Source organism: Eleutherodactylus coqui, chromosome 5 (assembly GCF_035609145.1).
Source record: "Eleutherodactylus coqui strain aEleCoq1 chromosome 5, aEleCoq1.hap1, whole genome shotgun sequence".
Lineage (NCBI taxonomy): Eukaryota > Metazoa > Chordata > Amphibia > Anura > Eleutherodactylidae > Eleutherodactylus > Eleutherodactylus coqui.
This window is the reverse complement of record NC_089841.1, coordinates 23,288,317-23,303,836: the sequence shown is the minus strand read 5'-3', so window position 1 is coordinate 23,303,836 and position 15,520 is coordinate 23,288,317. Positions and strand designations below refer to the sequence as shown.

General features: G+C 44.0%; 1 protein-coding gene across 1 annotated transcript in view; it reads left to right on the top strand.

Annotated features, from left to right (window-relative positions):
- Window positions 1-6,510, top strand: part of LOC136627334 (zinc finger protein 250-like) — a 35,345-nt gene extending 28,835 nt beyond the window's left edge. The window contains exon 6 of the mRNA XM_066602350.1: window positions 1,652-6,510. Coding sequence (XP_066458447.1) covers window positions 1,652-3,006 — 1,355 coding nt within the window. The 3' untranslated portion in view covers window positions 3,007-6,510. The remainder of the gene's footprint in view (window positions 1-1,651) is intronic.
- Window positions 6,511-15,520: the final 9,010 nt, after the last annotated feature.

Sequence of the window (15,520 nt, the reverse complement as noted above, 5' to 3'; positions counted from 1 at the left end):
CTCCCTGTTATCATAAAAAAATTAATAAAAGTTTTACGATATAGTCTATGTACCCAAAAGTGGCACCGATAAAAACTGCAGCTCGTCACGCAAAAAACAAGCCCTTATACGGCCGCGTCGACGGAAAAATAAAAAAGTTATGGCTTTTGAAAAATGGAGATGGAAAAGTACCAAAAATCACTTGGTCCTCAACGCCAAAATAGGCCGTGTCATTAAGGGGTTAAGGAGCCCCCCAGTGGTCAATGACAGGTTACTCTGCTCCCCACCTCCCACTAAAGATGCCAACACCATCCCCCACCTGTCCCCTGGGGCTCTCATTAATCTCATTATATGGGACCCAATATACCTCCTGGCGGCCCTGTGTAATGGTCAGGGCCCGGCTGGCAGGAATATATCACAGGCCCATGAGTAGCGGCCCGACATAAGGATGTGTTCACACGTAGTGGGTAAAGGCCACAACAAATCTGCATCACATTTCAGTCTTTAGCACTGGTGTGTATTTTGATGCAGATCTGCTTCAGACTTCACCCCTTCAGTTGAAAGCAGGAAATCTGCTGCTGATCTGTGCCATAACCCGCACCGTATACTGTGGATTGTCATGCAGGTTTTTGTGCTGACCTGCAGCACAATCTGCCGTGTGTGAACACACTTTAAGGGTGGAAACACACGGTGCAGTTGGCCACACAAAATACTGGCATAATTGCATGGCGACTGGCCGCAGTCGGTGGGCACGGTCTGGTTGTATGTGACCGGCCACAATGTGTCCTTGCATCCTTGTTTATCTATTTAACAGGAATCAGAACCAAGGCCATAACATAATTACAGCACCAGAACCAAGCTTGGTGATATACATAGATGCAATACCAGAACCAAGCTTAGTACGTAAATACAGCAGCTGAGCCAAGCTGTGTTACATGTATACAGAACCAGGAACTGTATTTCCTCTTTATGACCAGTTTCAGATGAGAGCATTAAGGGCACATTTTACAGATGTATCCCAGCCCGACTGCAGGTCTATGGAGCAGAGCTTGCTGCATGACAGGGAACTATGAAGTGTATAGACTGCAAGTAGAAGCAGGGGCGTACAAAGAACCCATGGGGGCCCAATCCAAGACTCAGAATGCCTCCCTGCCCCGGCCTAGTCCTGGTCTGAGGTGACAGAATATAGAATTACTGTATGTACCAAGCTGTCTTATAGATGAGCAGTTCTATATTTGCTGCACACCGTGTGTTACTGACATCCGGCTTCATGGGAGATTTTATATGAGTTCTTTATGGAAAACCAGAAACTAATGTTGGTGCAGAAATGGCCGAACTCCATCTGTATGGAATATACTATTCCTGTAGCTTGGGCTCCAGATCTACTGGGGACAGGAGCGCGGGGCTTGTGGGGGAGTCTGCTGTAAATTACTCTTCATGACCCTTTTTCAGACCCCCCCAGGACCCCCCATGTTATTGATGAAAACCAGAATTAGTTACTTGTAAGTCCCGATTCACATCTGTAGTTTTTGGTGATGTTTTCTGCACTGACAATCGCTTGGTCTTTAAGTGAGCTGCAAACCAAGCGACTTCTATGAGTGAATGATCCTCCCTCACTTACTCTGTCAGAATCATTTTTATATGAAAAAGAAATTAACTTTATTCTTGGCAGATGACGGTACCGGGAGCTCAGAGGGACGTCTGATATCTGCAGATTGTAAAGCAGAGGATTGTGGTATCATACATGCTACATATGAAGAACCTGCCATTATCCCAGATACCCCCTCAGCCCTTCACAGTAAAGATCCATCATCGGATCCTCTCATACAGGTCCCATCTTCTGATTCATCACAGACTGCTAAATTTCACAGAAGGAGAAAACCTCAAAGAGCTGACAAAAAGGAGAAGCCACATTCATGTTCAGAGTGTGCGAAATGTTTTACAACAAAATCACATCTTGTTACACATCAGCAAATTCACTCAGGAGAGAAGCCATATTCATGTTCAGAATGTGGGAAATGTTTTGCAGAGAAAGCAGACCTTGTTAAACATCAGAGAATTCACACAGGTGAGAAACCGTTTGCATGTTCAGAATGTGGGAAATATTTTACAAGGAAATCAGACCTTGTTACACATCAGAGAATTCACACATTTGTATGTTCAGAATGTGGGAAATGTTTTGCTTTTAAATCTCACCTTGTCGCACATCAGAGAATTCACACAGGTGAGGAACCGTTTGTATGTTCAGAATGTGGGAAATATTTTACAAGGAAATCAAATCTTGTTACACATCAGAGAATTCACACAGGAGAGAAGCTATATTCATGTACAGATTGTGGGAAATGTTTTACACAGAAATCAGACCTTGTTAAACATCAGAGATTTCACACTGGTGAGAAACCGTTTGTATGTTCAGAATGTGGGAAATGTTTTACACAGAAATCAGACCTTGTTAAACATCAGAGATTTCACACTGGTGAGAAACCGTTTGTATGTTCAGAATGTGGGAAATGTTTTACACAGAAATCAGGCCTTGTCGCACATCAGAGAATTCACACAGGTGAGAAACCGTTTGTATGTTCAGAATGTGGGAAATATTTTACAAGGAAATCAGACCTTGTTACACATCAGAGAATTCACACAGGAGAGAAGCTATATTCATGTACAGATTGTGGGAAATGTTTTGCTTTTAAATCTCACCTTGTCGCACATCAGAGAATTCACACAGGTGAGAAGCCATTTGTATGTTCAGAATGTGGGAAATGTTTTAATCATAAAACAGGCCTTGTCGCACATCAGAGAAGTCACACAGGAGAGAAGCCGTTTGTATGTTCAGAATGTGGGAAATGTTTTACACAGAAATCAGGCCTTGTTGCACATCAGAGAAGTCACACAGGAGAGAAGCCGTTTGTATGTTCAGAATGTGGGAAATGTTTTACACAGAAATCAACTTTACTGCAACATCAAAAAGTTCACACAGGAGAGAAGCTATTTTTTAAACCTGTTTTTTCTAACCATGATGAATAAGTATGTATATATAAATGTATGTAATTACCGATAAACATCCGTTATCCAGAAACAAATATAATCCAGATAACCCGCCTTTATATCAGCCGTGTACATAGAATATTTCACACTGATACATATAACTGCGTCTCTAAACTTGTTTCTAACTGTTCATAAAAGTTTACTTGTGTAACTTACATGTTTGTATTTGGGCCGATCTTTCCTCTTCCTATTAGATGATGTTTCCTCAGAACTGATGGAGATGAGGGAGAGCTGGTACCCATTATGTGTATAAGTAGTGAGGGGAGAATCACTGCCGATCCCGGACTTGGTGATCCTTTCATAAATGATAATGGTAAGAACCGTATTCCTGCACTGAGCCCAGCAAGGGCGTCTCCCCTCCACCTTATCACTATAGGGTCATATACTAGGAAGAGTCGCACACAGTAATATACAGCTGTGATCACATGGGAAAGGTTCTACAACTTCAGGGTGCGGGCAGACGAGCGTAGGCGTATTTACGTTCGCACGAGCGCAACGTATAATCGCCCGAGAGAACGTTTTTCACCGATCACGACAAGAGCTAGAAAGCGTATTTTCGTTTGTTCCTACTTTGCAAACGGTCTTTTCGGCCATTGAATATGCGTTGGCGCGTATTTCGGTCGCATATGTTCCGTTTTTTTTCGGGTTGCCGTTTTTACGCGCCGTAAAATCGCCCATGTGAACGAATACATTCGAAACCATTGCCTCAGATGGTCACGTATATACGTTTGGTCGCAAAAACGCGCCGTTTATGCGCTCGTCTGCCCGCACCCTCAGTGTAACATATCAGACTTTATTCATACAGGACTATACAACTTGAGGCGTACAGACTGATAAAGCAAACCCTCTACATGTTTGACGCTCAAATGAGCTCTGAACACACCAGATTTCAGGAGAGCCAAGAGTTTTATACAGAAGTGACAACTTGGGAAATCTGCTGCGACATAATAGCCCATATCAGGGTGCAAACATTTACAGATCCGGTAGATACTGCCAACAGGAATACATAAGATCTTACTTAGACTTCAAGCCTAACAGAACCCGGGCGCACATCTCTGTAATCCAGTAAGACTCACGTAGGAAAGGTTTTCTGTGCCAATCACCTCCCTGAGAGGAAGGATTAACCCTTAGAGGGCCTGGCAAAGCCCTCCAAGTCAGCTAGAAGCATGGCGTAATAGATTGCATATCAGTTATAGAGCTGAAATAGAGATATCAATCCCACCTTGGCCGGCTTCTGCTCCCTGTTCCTCTCTGCAGGCGTATCTTGCAAGACTTAATTAGCCACCGTTTTCTTTGGCTTTCTTGTACAAATGTAATTAAGAACAAATGTGAGTTTAACCCCTCGTTAGTGTGCAACATTGACTGCCTTTCACTCGTTGCTTCCCGTTAGCTCCGACATTCATGGCATCACATGGTACTATTAAATATCAAGTAAATTCATATACATACACAAATGAATTAATTATACATAATTTAATAAAAGTATTAGAATATCATTGATTTCGTTAGGAAATTAATTGATTACATTTCTGAGTAACTTGTTGGCATAATCTGTTTCTGGATTTTATTCTTCTAATAGCAGTTGGTAAAATCCTGCCGCTGCTTGTGTTGTAACCGGTCTTATAGATTTCAATTACCTTTATATGAGAATCTAATGTAAATATCATTGGGTATCCATTCTATTTCCAATGGATTATTATGTACTATTATTATGGGTCATTGTAGGTGACGATCTTCATATTACCGCTATTCATTCTACATCATCTATTGGCTTTACATGCAGATAGATTACATAGTTACATAGTTCGTAAGGCCGAATGAAGACAATGTCCATCTAGTCCAGCCTGTTTATCCTCCTGTGTTGTTGATCCAGAGGAAGGCAAAAAAAAAACAAGAGCAGAAGCCAATTAGCCCTTTTGGGGAAAAAATTCCTTCCTGACTCCCTAATGGCAATCAGACTGTTCCCTGGATCAACCCCTAATAGTTCCTACCTGCCTGTAAACCCGGATTAACAAATAACCTTAGATTTATAACCTATAATGTCCTTCCTCTCCAGAAAGACATCAAGTCCCCTTTTAAACTCCTCTATGGATTTTGCCATCACCACTTCCTCAGGCAGAGAGTTCCACAGCCTAACTGCTCTTACAGTAAAGAACCCTTTACTATGTTGGTGATGAAACCTGCTTTCCTCTAAACGTAGCGGATGCCCTCTTGTTACCGTCGTAGTCCTGGGTATAAACAGATCCTGGGAGAGATCCTGGTATTGATTAGAGTTCTGTTATTTTACAATAAGAATCACATATTGATATTTTATATAAATACATGAATACACATTATCAGATAATTCAGCTGGCTTCGCTGATTTTCACGATGTACAAATCCTATTCTATAAATAGTGAAGAAATGGATGCTAGCATATATAAAACAGATCAGACCTCTGATTCACCCCTCTGGGAAGCCTTGTATCCAGTGTTAGTATCCGATATGCTTCTCTTTTGATCTCCTGCTCCTGGCTAATTACACCATTCTTCTTGCTGGATACTTTTTCTATACCATAGAAAACAACATTTTCTAAACTACCCGAATGTTCTTCTAAAAAGCGTCTTACTGCGCCCGAGCGATTGATGGTGCCATTATTAATGTGTCTTACATGTTCAACAATCCCCGTTCTTATTGAATCGTGCATCCTATGTAGTATTTGTTACATTCCGTGCCTGAGATGATACAAATAGCATTAGTTGTGTCACAATTAATAAAGCTCGTTATTTTGTACTCTTTAGATTTTTCACTGTCCTAGAATGTATTTTTCTTAGTGGCCAGATGACATCAGCACATCTCGAGTTACCGCATCCAAAAAACCCATTTATACTCAGCCAATGAGATTCTTTTATCTTTGAATTAAAGGTACTAGGCAGAGATGATCAAGCATTGCCCTTAGCGAGTTCCTGCCCGCTCGGGAGCAAAGATTCGTCTGCCGGCAGTGGGGGAGAGCTGGGAGGATCGGAGGGGAGATCTGTATGTCTGGGATGGCTCCTCTCTGCATGCCGTACGGCGTTCCCTGCCATCTCTTTTCTGAATTACCTAGTTCCTTGTCATTGTGGGAAATCAAGCATTGCAAATTGACAGGATTGCTATTTATATACGTTGCAAAATCAAATATATCTGTGCTTCCTTCATTAGCTGGAGGTTCTGCCCTATCCCAAATGATGACTGTCATCAATGAATCTAGCATACCACACCATGCGCCTATGTGATGCCCTGAACGTCAGAGCTAACGGGAAGCAACGAGTGAAAGGCAGTCAATGTTGCACACTAACGAGGGGTTAAATTCACAAATGTTTTGAATGAATTAAAGGTTTAGTTTTTAAGGGAGTCTGTTAGATTATTATGTAGAGGTGAACAAGGTTTTATAAAAACTGAAACGCGTTCTCCATATTTGTGAAATGCACATTTTATTAATAAAGCAGAAAATCTGAAATGCAAGCAGCATCCCGACTGTGAATTACATTTATACATCTCAGCTATACCCTGACAGGTTAGAATATTTTGTCTGTTACCAGGACTGTGACTGTAACAAGGGAGCGCCCTCTAAATCTAGAGGAAAGAAGGTTTCTACACAACATAGAATGGGTTCTTTACTGTAAGAGCAGTGAGACGATGGAACTCTCTGCCTGATGATGTGGTGCTGCTCACTAGAAGAGTACAAGAGGGGCCTGGATACCTGTCTAGAGTGCAACAAGATCCCCGGTTATAGTCACTAGTTTGCTTCAGAAGGGCCGTGATCCCGGGATCGCTGATCTGGCTGCCAGACTGGAGTCGGAAATTTTTTTTTCCCATTTAAAATAAGGAAAAATGGCTTTTACCTCATTGGGTATATTTGCCTTCCTGTAGATCAATATTGGGGTAATAGGCTGAACTCCGTGGATTTACTGTGTTTCTATGTTTTGTTACTATTTATTGTATCGCTGCAATCAGAATCTGCGATAAAGGATAACATTCTATATAAATTACACCAGCATGACAAAGTAATAATGCACCAAGTGTGGAAATTCAGTTTTTTTTTCACAAAAACCTCTCTGTAAAACGTGAAAGAAAGTAAAAAATCAAAAACCATAAATTCAATGTTTTCCCCACAAGCATAAAGAACGACGGCTCACCCGGCCTCACTTGTTCCGCTGTCAGGAAACTTCATCGGCTCCATTTATTCCTAGGATGATGGGAATTTGATTGTGGAAATCCTCGTCTTTTGTGCAATTGCATCTGAAGCGATAGGATTGTACAGAGGGGATGGGAATTTTTCATTTTTGGATATGGACCCTTTTGTAGTGTAACAGGCGGTTACTGTCCGCTTAAAAAATGTTTTGGTAATAATTCTCCCTTCTTCGTGACTCACACTAAATAGTCAATAGATCAGAGTCTTGGCCGGTAAATGTAGGATTCCAGTCATTAGTATTAAGGTACGGAGTAAAATGTAAGAAGACCTGTGAATGTAGCGTCTATATAAATTCCTATGTGACCAATGGTGCTGGGATGATGTGTGTTTCCTTACAAACTCTCCCACATAGAGAAGTCCATAGATGGAGAGGCAGCATCCACGGCAGCAAGATGAATAAAAAGGAACTTTATTCCATTATGGTTCCAGTAACAAAAACAACAACATGGACTGCAAAACCAGGTAGTAACGGCGACGTTTCGATCCAGATAGGGTCTTTCTCAAGCTCAAACTACCCACACTCAAAGTTTATATACATGTAATAATTAAAAACTAATTACCACCAGCTGATTGATCGTCATTAGAGATGAGTGAGCACCAAAATGCTCGGGTGCTCGTTGCTCGAGTCGAGCTTTCTGCGATGCTCGAGAGTTCGTTTCGAGTAACAAACCCCATTGAAGTCAATGGGCGACTCGAGCATTTTTATATATGACCCATGCTCCGCTAAGGTTTTCATTTGTGCAAATCTTCAAAACCTGCGAAACTGATGGAAACGACACAGATACAGATAGGGCAGGCGAGGGGCAACATGCAGGGCTGCATATCAGGCTCCCAGGTCCCACTATTAAGCCACAATAGGGGCAAGAGTCTGCCCCCCCCCCCTAACAATTTTTACTTTGGACAAACCCTCATTAGCAAGGCACGCCTTAGCTAAGCACCACACTACCTGCAACCAAGGACAATCACTGCCTGCGGGACACACCGCTGCCTCTTCTCCTGGGTTACATGCTGCCCCCCCCCCCCCCCCCCGCACAATCCTGTGTCTATTTATAAGTGCGTCTGCCATGAGGAGGAACCGGAGGCACACACTGCAGAGGGTTGGCAGGGCCAGGCAGCGACCCTCTTTGAAAGTGTGGGCGATAACCCACAATGCTGTTTAGAATTGATAATAGATTGACGTTCCATCTTCATTCCAATCCTTTTCCACCTCCTTCAGGTGGTCATAAACCCCGTGGGCATAAAGTGGAGTCCGCTCCAGCCCAGCACTTCTACACATCTCCACAATGCAGCAATACTCGGTGTGGGAAGTATGTCAGCGGGCCCTGGGTCAGCCTCTATCTCAGCAAACACCTTGTATGGCCCAAGGTGCTGCGAGTGACATAGCAATGTGGACTCCATGTGTCCACACACTACTCATTCTATTTGGGTGTCGGATACCTCATCGACAACGCAAGGGGTAAACCATCTGCACTCTGCACCCTACCCAAGTCTGTCAGTGTTTTGGGGACAGACAGGTACAACTCGGGGGGGGCCTAACCTGCAGAACGGACGGTCGCACGGCTCCGGAGATCCTGAGCAAGAGGGGATATTATGGACCTTCCCCGACACCTTTAGGACTATCAGCGACACCTCCGAGCTACAGCTGATATCCCTGCAGGCTGCGATAACCCTGGGAAAGACCCGACACCGGACCGATCTGCACCCGAACATCGGGACCGTGCACCGGAGACAAGCTGCGGCCATTCTGGGTGCCGAGAAGGAGCGCGTCGTTCATAGGAGTGCAGTGCCCAGAGGTAACCTACTAGAGACAAAGCAGGGCAACGATTCCATTCCCCGAGGTGAGCGAGGGTAAGGGAGAGTGGGACAGGCTGTACTTACCAACTCAGCGGGCACCCGATTCCACCGGAGCAGCTAAGGGAGACGTCCGGACGGGTGAGCGGGGAAGTGGAGGAGGGAGACGGACCAAAGCAGGACAACCAACAAGAAGAGTGAGGTGCCCTATCAGATCCGAGGCAGCTTCTTTCTGGGACGAAAAGCTAAAGATGATAACACAAGCACCCCGTGCCTCCTCGCCATCTTCTCCCCCCACTCCCCCCCTTTCTTCACCACAGGGGCAAGTTTTTTCCCGCCAGAAGCCTCACCACCATCTTACCTTCCCTGAGAGGAGATAGAGGCTGAACAAATAAAGGGGAGCCCACTAATCTCTGAACACTCAGCATACAAGAGACCCGCTCAAATTTTTACGGAACCTACAGTGCAAACCTTAAGTTCCAAACTATAAAAATTTTTTACACTATAGACTCTCATAAAGAAAGTCAACTCTTAATTTTTTCACTGCCCCCAGGCAGAGCCTGACCACGGAGTGTAATGGCTGCTTGATTGCAGAACCCCATTGCAACAGCACACTCCGGGGCCCTTTCCAGCAGCAATCATTTAAAGAAAATGGTCAGAACAGGCAGAGAAAAAGGGGGAGACCTCCAGGGCACCCCTCGCCCAGCCAGAGGACAATCAGACCTTCAACGATTTCTGAAAGACCGGACCGCTCGCTCCCCTCATGCAGTAAGCAAGATGGCGCCATCCCAGCAGACCGCCGCTGCAACCGTGGCCGACAGGGAGATGGAAGATTCATCAGATGAGGAGGACGGCGAAAGAGTCTCAAAGGGCTTTATGAAGGAACTATTCTCCTTAGCTCTTCGCCCTGTTATGGCTGATTTTAATGAAATAAAGGAGGAAGTCAGAAGCATGGGAAGGAGGATAGATGATTTAGAGAACTCCACTTCCTGTATTACAACACACTCTCTAGAAATGGTGCAAGCTCTGAAAGACCACCATGACCAGCTAAATAGAGTTCTGTTACTACAAGAGGACTTAGAAAACCGTAACAAACGTAACAATGTGCGTTTAAAAGGACTCCCTGAATCCTGGGCCACAGAAGCCCTTGAAAAAGTTGCTATGGAAATCTTCACTTCACTAGTAGGGCCTGACAAAGCGACTCCTATGGTCATTGAAAGAATTCACCGAGCAATGAGACCAGTCCCAGCCAACACTGATCCACCCAGGGATATAATTTGCAAATTATTATCTTTCCCAGATGCGCTGGCGGTTCTGAGGGCAGCGAGAAACTCACAAGATCTACAGTATGGAGGTACTATGATCCAAATCTACCAGGATCTGGCCCCCTCCACATTGACGAAAAGAAGGGCATTGAGACCGCTACTAGACGTCCTAAAATAAAAAAAATATAAAATATGCGTGGCTGTTCCCCTTTGGCCTGGGCTTCAACTACAAAAGCAAGTGCTTTAACATACGCTCCCCAGAAGACCTACAGAACTGCTGGCCACACCTGGGAGTCGATCCAATTTACTTACCCTGCTGGTTACCCTTACCAGAGCTACAAAATTGCACACAACTGCCCACGCCAGAGATGTGGCAACTGGTCAGAAACCAGAAATCTCCAAAGAGCAAAAAGAAGAACAGAGAGGAAACTACACCAAATGACACTTGATACTCTGGACGCTGATCCTATCACTTAATATTCCTGAACGACTAGACGTTCTACCCAGTTGGCAACCAAAATGGTTACTTGTTTCATAGGACAGTTCACAAGAGGACATTCTAAATAGTTAATCTACTGTGCTCTTCTAAGGTCATGCACACTCACCGCAATTATCTAAAATGATTATAGTTACCTTGCTCGTCCCGAGCAGGAAGAAGTTACTGGGCCCCGGTGGTGCCTGTACCGATCAGGCTGAAAGCCAAGTTAAGATATAAACTCAGCTCATAACGCTGCATATCTCTCCCCCCCCCCCCCCTCCATATTTGTGTATACTTACTCTCGTGGAGGAAAAATACCTATAGAGAGTAACACAAAGTTACTTCTACAAGTTATTCCTTCCCCTCTTGTCTTTCAGTCACTGTCTTCTATCCTTCCATTTTGCCCCTTCCCCACCCCCTTCCCGCTCCTCACCCTCTCATTCCCTCTTATTACTCCGGAGAGAGACCCTCCAGACTACCCCTCTGATAAAGTCGTTTATTGTGTATTCACATTCTAACCTTTATTTTCAGCACTCCAAGCCAAGAACAGAGCTCTTCTCTACATTAGCCCCCTCCTAGGCTGAAAATGCATACCACCCGCATTTCTACGTTCAATGTTCGGGGCCTGAATTCACCTCTCAAAAGGCATAACCTCTCGGCACTACTAAAAAGGTATGATACAAAGGTCCTCTTTCTCCAAGAAACCCATTTCAAGGGTAACAAACATATGACACTCCCCGGGAGGCTTTTCCCGCAAGAGTACCATAACCCACATCCCACATCGGCTTCAAAAGGGGTTTCCATCCTTTTTCGCAGGTCCATCATCTTCAAATACGAAGCCCAATATGCAGATGGGGAGGGGAGGGTCATCTTTCTGAAAGGCACAATAAACAATGTGAAGATAACCTTTGCAAACCTATATGCACCCAATTCTGACCAAGTGCCCTGGTTAATGAATCAACTAGAGATCCTAAAATAATTTGCTGTGGGCCAGATAGTCGTTGGAGGGGATTGGAATCTAACCCTGAACCCCCTACTGGACACCTCAACAGGTCGCTTCCAGGTCTCGCGGGGGAAACGTAGGACTATAAATCGAGCGCTCCAGAACCTGGAAGTTACTGAAGCTTGGAGGTGCTTGCACCCATCCACCAAGGACTTTACATACTATATCGATGCAATGACCATATCAGACCATGCCCCCCTACATCTAGATATCAAGTTCGGTAAAACGGAACCAAAAGAATGGAGATGGAGGCTAAATGAATCTGTACTAGATTCAGTAGACGAAAGGACACGACTGTCCAAACTAATAGAGGAATACTTTCAATTAAACTCAAAAGACGACATAGAAATACCCATTATATGGCAAGCCCACAAGGCTTTCTCAAGAGGCCTCTTGATAGCACTAGGGACAAGGATGAAGAAGCAGCAACAAAAACAACCAAATAGTAAAACTAGAACAAAAAGTAAAAAACTCCCAATCCAAAAATAATTTAGAGGAATTGACAGCTTTAAGACGCGATCTCAAAAATTGCTTGGAGTCCAGACTTAACAAAAAGCGTTTATTCTTTAAACTTACAGTCTATGCACACGGCAACAAAGGTAGTAAGTTTATGACTGCCCTCATTAAAAAAGCGCGCGCAAGAAACCATATCTCAACAATAAAAACAAAAACAGGTGAAGTTGTATCATCGACAGCAGAAATAGCTACTGAATTTCAGAAATTCTACACAGAACTGTATGACTTAAGTGGCATAGGGGGAAACCCCACTCCACAAAAAACAAAAGTTGAACTAGATAACTTCTTGAACGCTCTCAATCGCCCTAAATTAAACGCAACGGAAGCTAGTAATTTGATGGCTCCGGCAACGGACACAGAAATAGAAAGTATACTTGAATCTTGCCCGTCAGGGAAAAGTCCCGGCCCGGACGGCCTATTGGTCGCCTACTACAAATCTTTCAAAGAGATACTAATCCCTCGCCTTAAAGACTTATGTAATGCCCTTTTACAAGGAAAATCCCTACCTAAACAAGTATTAAAAGCGCACATTACGCTGCTACATAAGGAGGGGAAAAACCCTGAGCTATGTGGCAGCTACAGGCCAATTTCGTTGCTGAACTTAGACGTCAAGATCTCGGCCAAGCTCCAGGCCAAAAGACTTGAAGATCTCATCCCTGCATTAATTAATAATGAACAAACGGGATTCGTCAAAGGAAGGGAGGGCAGGGACAACTGTCTCCGTTTACTACATATAGCTAGATATGCCCAGTCGCAGAATATCCCTTTAGCTTTTTTGGGAACAGACGCCGAAAAGGCATTTGATAGGGTGAGCTGGACTTACCTGGAAGCAGCTCTCAGGCGAATTAATTTGTCCCCCCCCCCCCCTTCATTGCATCAATTTTTTCATTATACTCTAAACAGTACGCAAAACTAAAAATTAATGAAATACTTTCCCCTCCATTCGATATACGCATTGGAACTCGCCAGGGATGCCCACTTTCCCCCTCCCTCTTCATTCTCGCACTAGAACGCTTCCTCCAGAAAGTGAGGCAGGACCCAGAAATATAAGGCCTTACAACAGGCCCCCACTCTATATCCACTGCGGCGTTCGCCGATGACATCATGTTTGTTGTCACGGACCCCGAAAGGGGGATCCCTAGACTTACTCTACTTTTACAAGAATTTGGCACCTTATTAAATTTTAAAGTAAATTTCTCCAAATCCACAATATTAAACATCTCTATACCAGAATCAAAGTATCGCCTCTTCAAGTCCAGCTCACCCTTCACCTGGTCTAACTCCCATATTAAGTATCTCGGGATCAACCTCACCAAAAAAGCAGAAGACATTTATAAATATAATTTTCATCCTCTGATAGCCAAAGTGAAAGTAATGCTTCACTCCTATGACCTGCCTACCATTTCTTGGTTTGGCAGGAAAAATATTCTAAAATCTTATGTCCTCCCAACAATATTATATAAACTTCGCATGCTCCCAATTTCACTTCCAAGATTCTTTTTCAAAGCCCTTAAGAGAGCCTTCACAGACTATGTATGGCGACACAAAAGGCCATGCCTGGCTTATGGCTTAATGATAAAAAAAGACACAAAAGCGGAATGGACTTACCATGTATAGAAGACTTCCACAAAGTAGTACAACTAAGCTACTGGATGGAGCTCACCCAGCCCATAAGGGACACGACCCTATCTTTACTGGTGGAGGGTGTGTGTGGGGAGTCCTTGGTGGAGGATTTGTGGTTCCCCCCTAGGTTCAGGTTCGAGAGGAGCAAATTTGAACCCCTTCTCCGAGGCCCCTGCGAGGCCTGGGGCGAGCTTGGGAGCTCCCTGGCCCCGAATCCATCCCCAGCAATGCCTCTTCGTGCATTATGCAAGCTAGTAGACACCCCTCCTGATCTGACAACTGCTAGTATATGGAAAAAATTCAAAACGTTCTCAGTAGGAGATCTCCAGGCTCTGGCACATAAACCCCCTCCAGAAGTACTTTTGACCCTCCTCCCTCAGCATACTTTCTCAGTCCTACAAAAAGCTCACATTATTAAAACTATTGAGAAGTTCCAGAAAACATTCAAGTCCACTAGACCTAAGACACCATTCGAGAGAGCCTTAGGCGAGAAGGCTCTGGGACAAAGGAAACTAGCAAACATAAAAAAACGATTCATCTCTCAACCATCCCTACAAAAACAGCCTTTGTAATCTCGTGGGAAAGTGAATTAAACATCTCGCTTTCTCCTGAAGAAACCAAAACTATTATGAAAACAGCTTTTGGCCTCTCACCGTGCGTCTTACTACAAGAGAGCCATTATAAACTCTTGGTAAGATGGTATAAAACCCCACAATGGCTACACGCATATAAACTAGCCCCCCACAATAAGTGCTGGAGATGAGACTTCTCTGTAGGCTCCTACTTGCACATCTGGTGGGAACGCCCAATTGTTGCACCTTTCTGGAAAGAGGTGGAGAAAACCCTACAAAAACTTTCCCCGAATCTAGAGCTATCGGTCGATACGGTTTTACTCTGGAGGCCATAAACAAACTTTCACCCGTTGAAATGCAAATTGATTGCGCTCTTAATAGACGCAGCAAAAACCTTGATCCCTAGGCTCTGGCTCCAGAAGATTCCTCCTACATTGGCCCAATGGAAAGAAAAAGTAGACATGATCTGTAACCTGGAGGAACTTTCGAGTTGGTCTAGGGGAGATCATGATGGATTTGTGAAAATGTGGACCCCCTGGAAATACCTCGGCTGATATAAACAAAAAGAGAAAAAGACCTAGTACCACTACTCTACCACACCAGTCCATACCTTGATAAAAACCACCTAAGAGAGACCATGAGGGCCTTAACTCAGAGTCTGATAGAGAGGCCCCGAACAGATCAGAACGATTGAGACAAAGGAGGACAGAAGAATGGTGGGAAATTGAGATAATACCCCCTCCCCTCACCTGCCCCCCTATAACTTCCCCCCTCACCCCTTCCCCTTGTCTTGTCTATCCCTCCACCCCCCCCCCCCCCACAGTTGTTTAAGAAGGGTTATATAGGCACACCAGGTTCGCCACATACAAACTATTCTGATGCTCAATGAAACACGGCCAACAATATTAGTTTATATTAAGAAAAGACTCACATCTGACGCCATACTAACCCCATAGAATATGGCAATCTGTAACTGTATATCACATGTTATGCTTGAAAAATGAATAAAAAACTCTGATTTAAAAAAAAAAA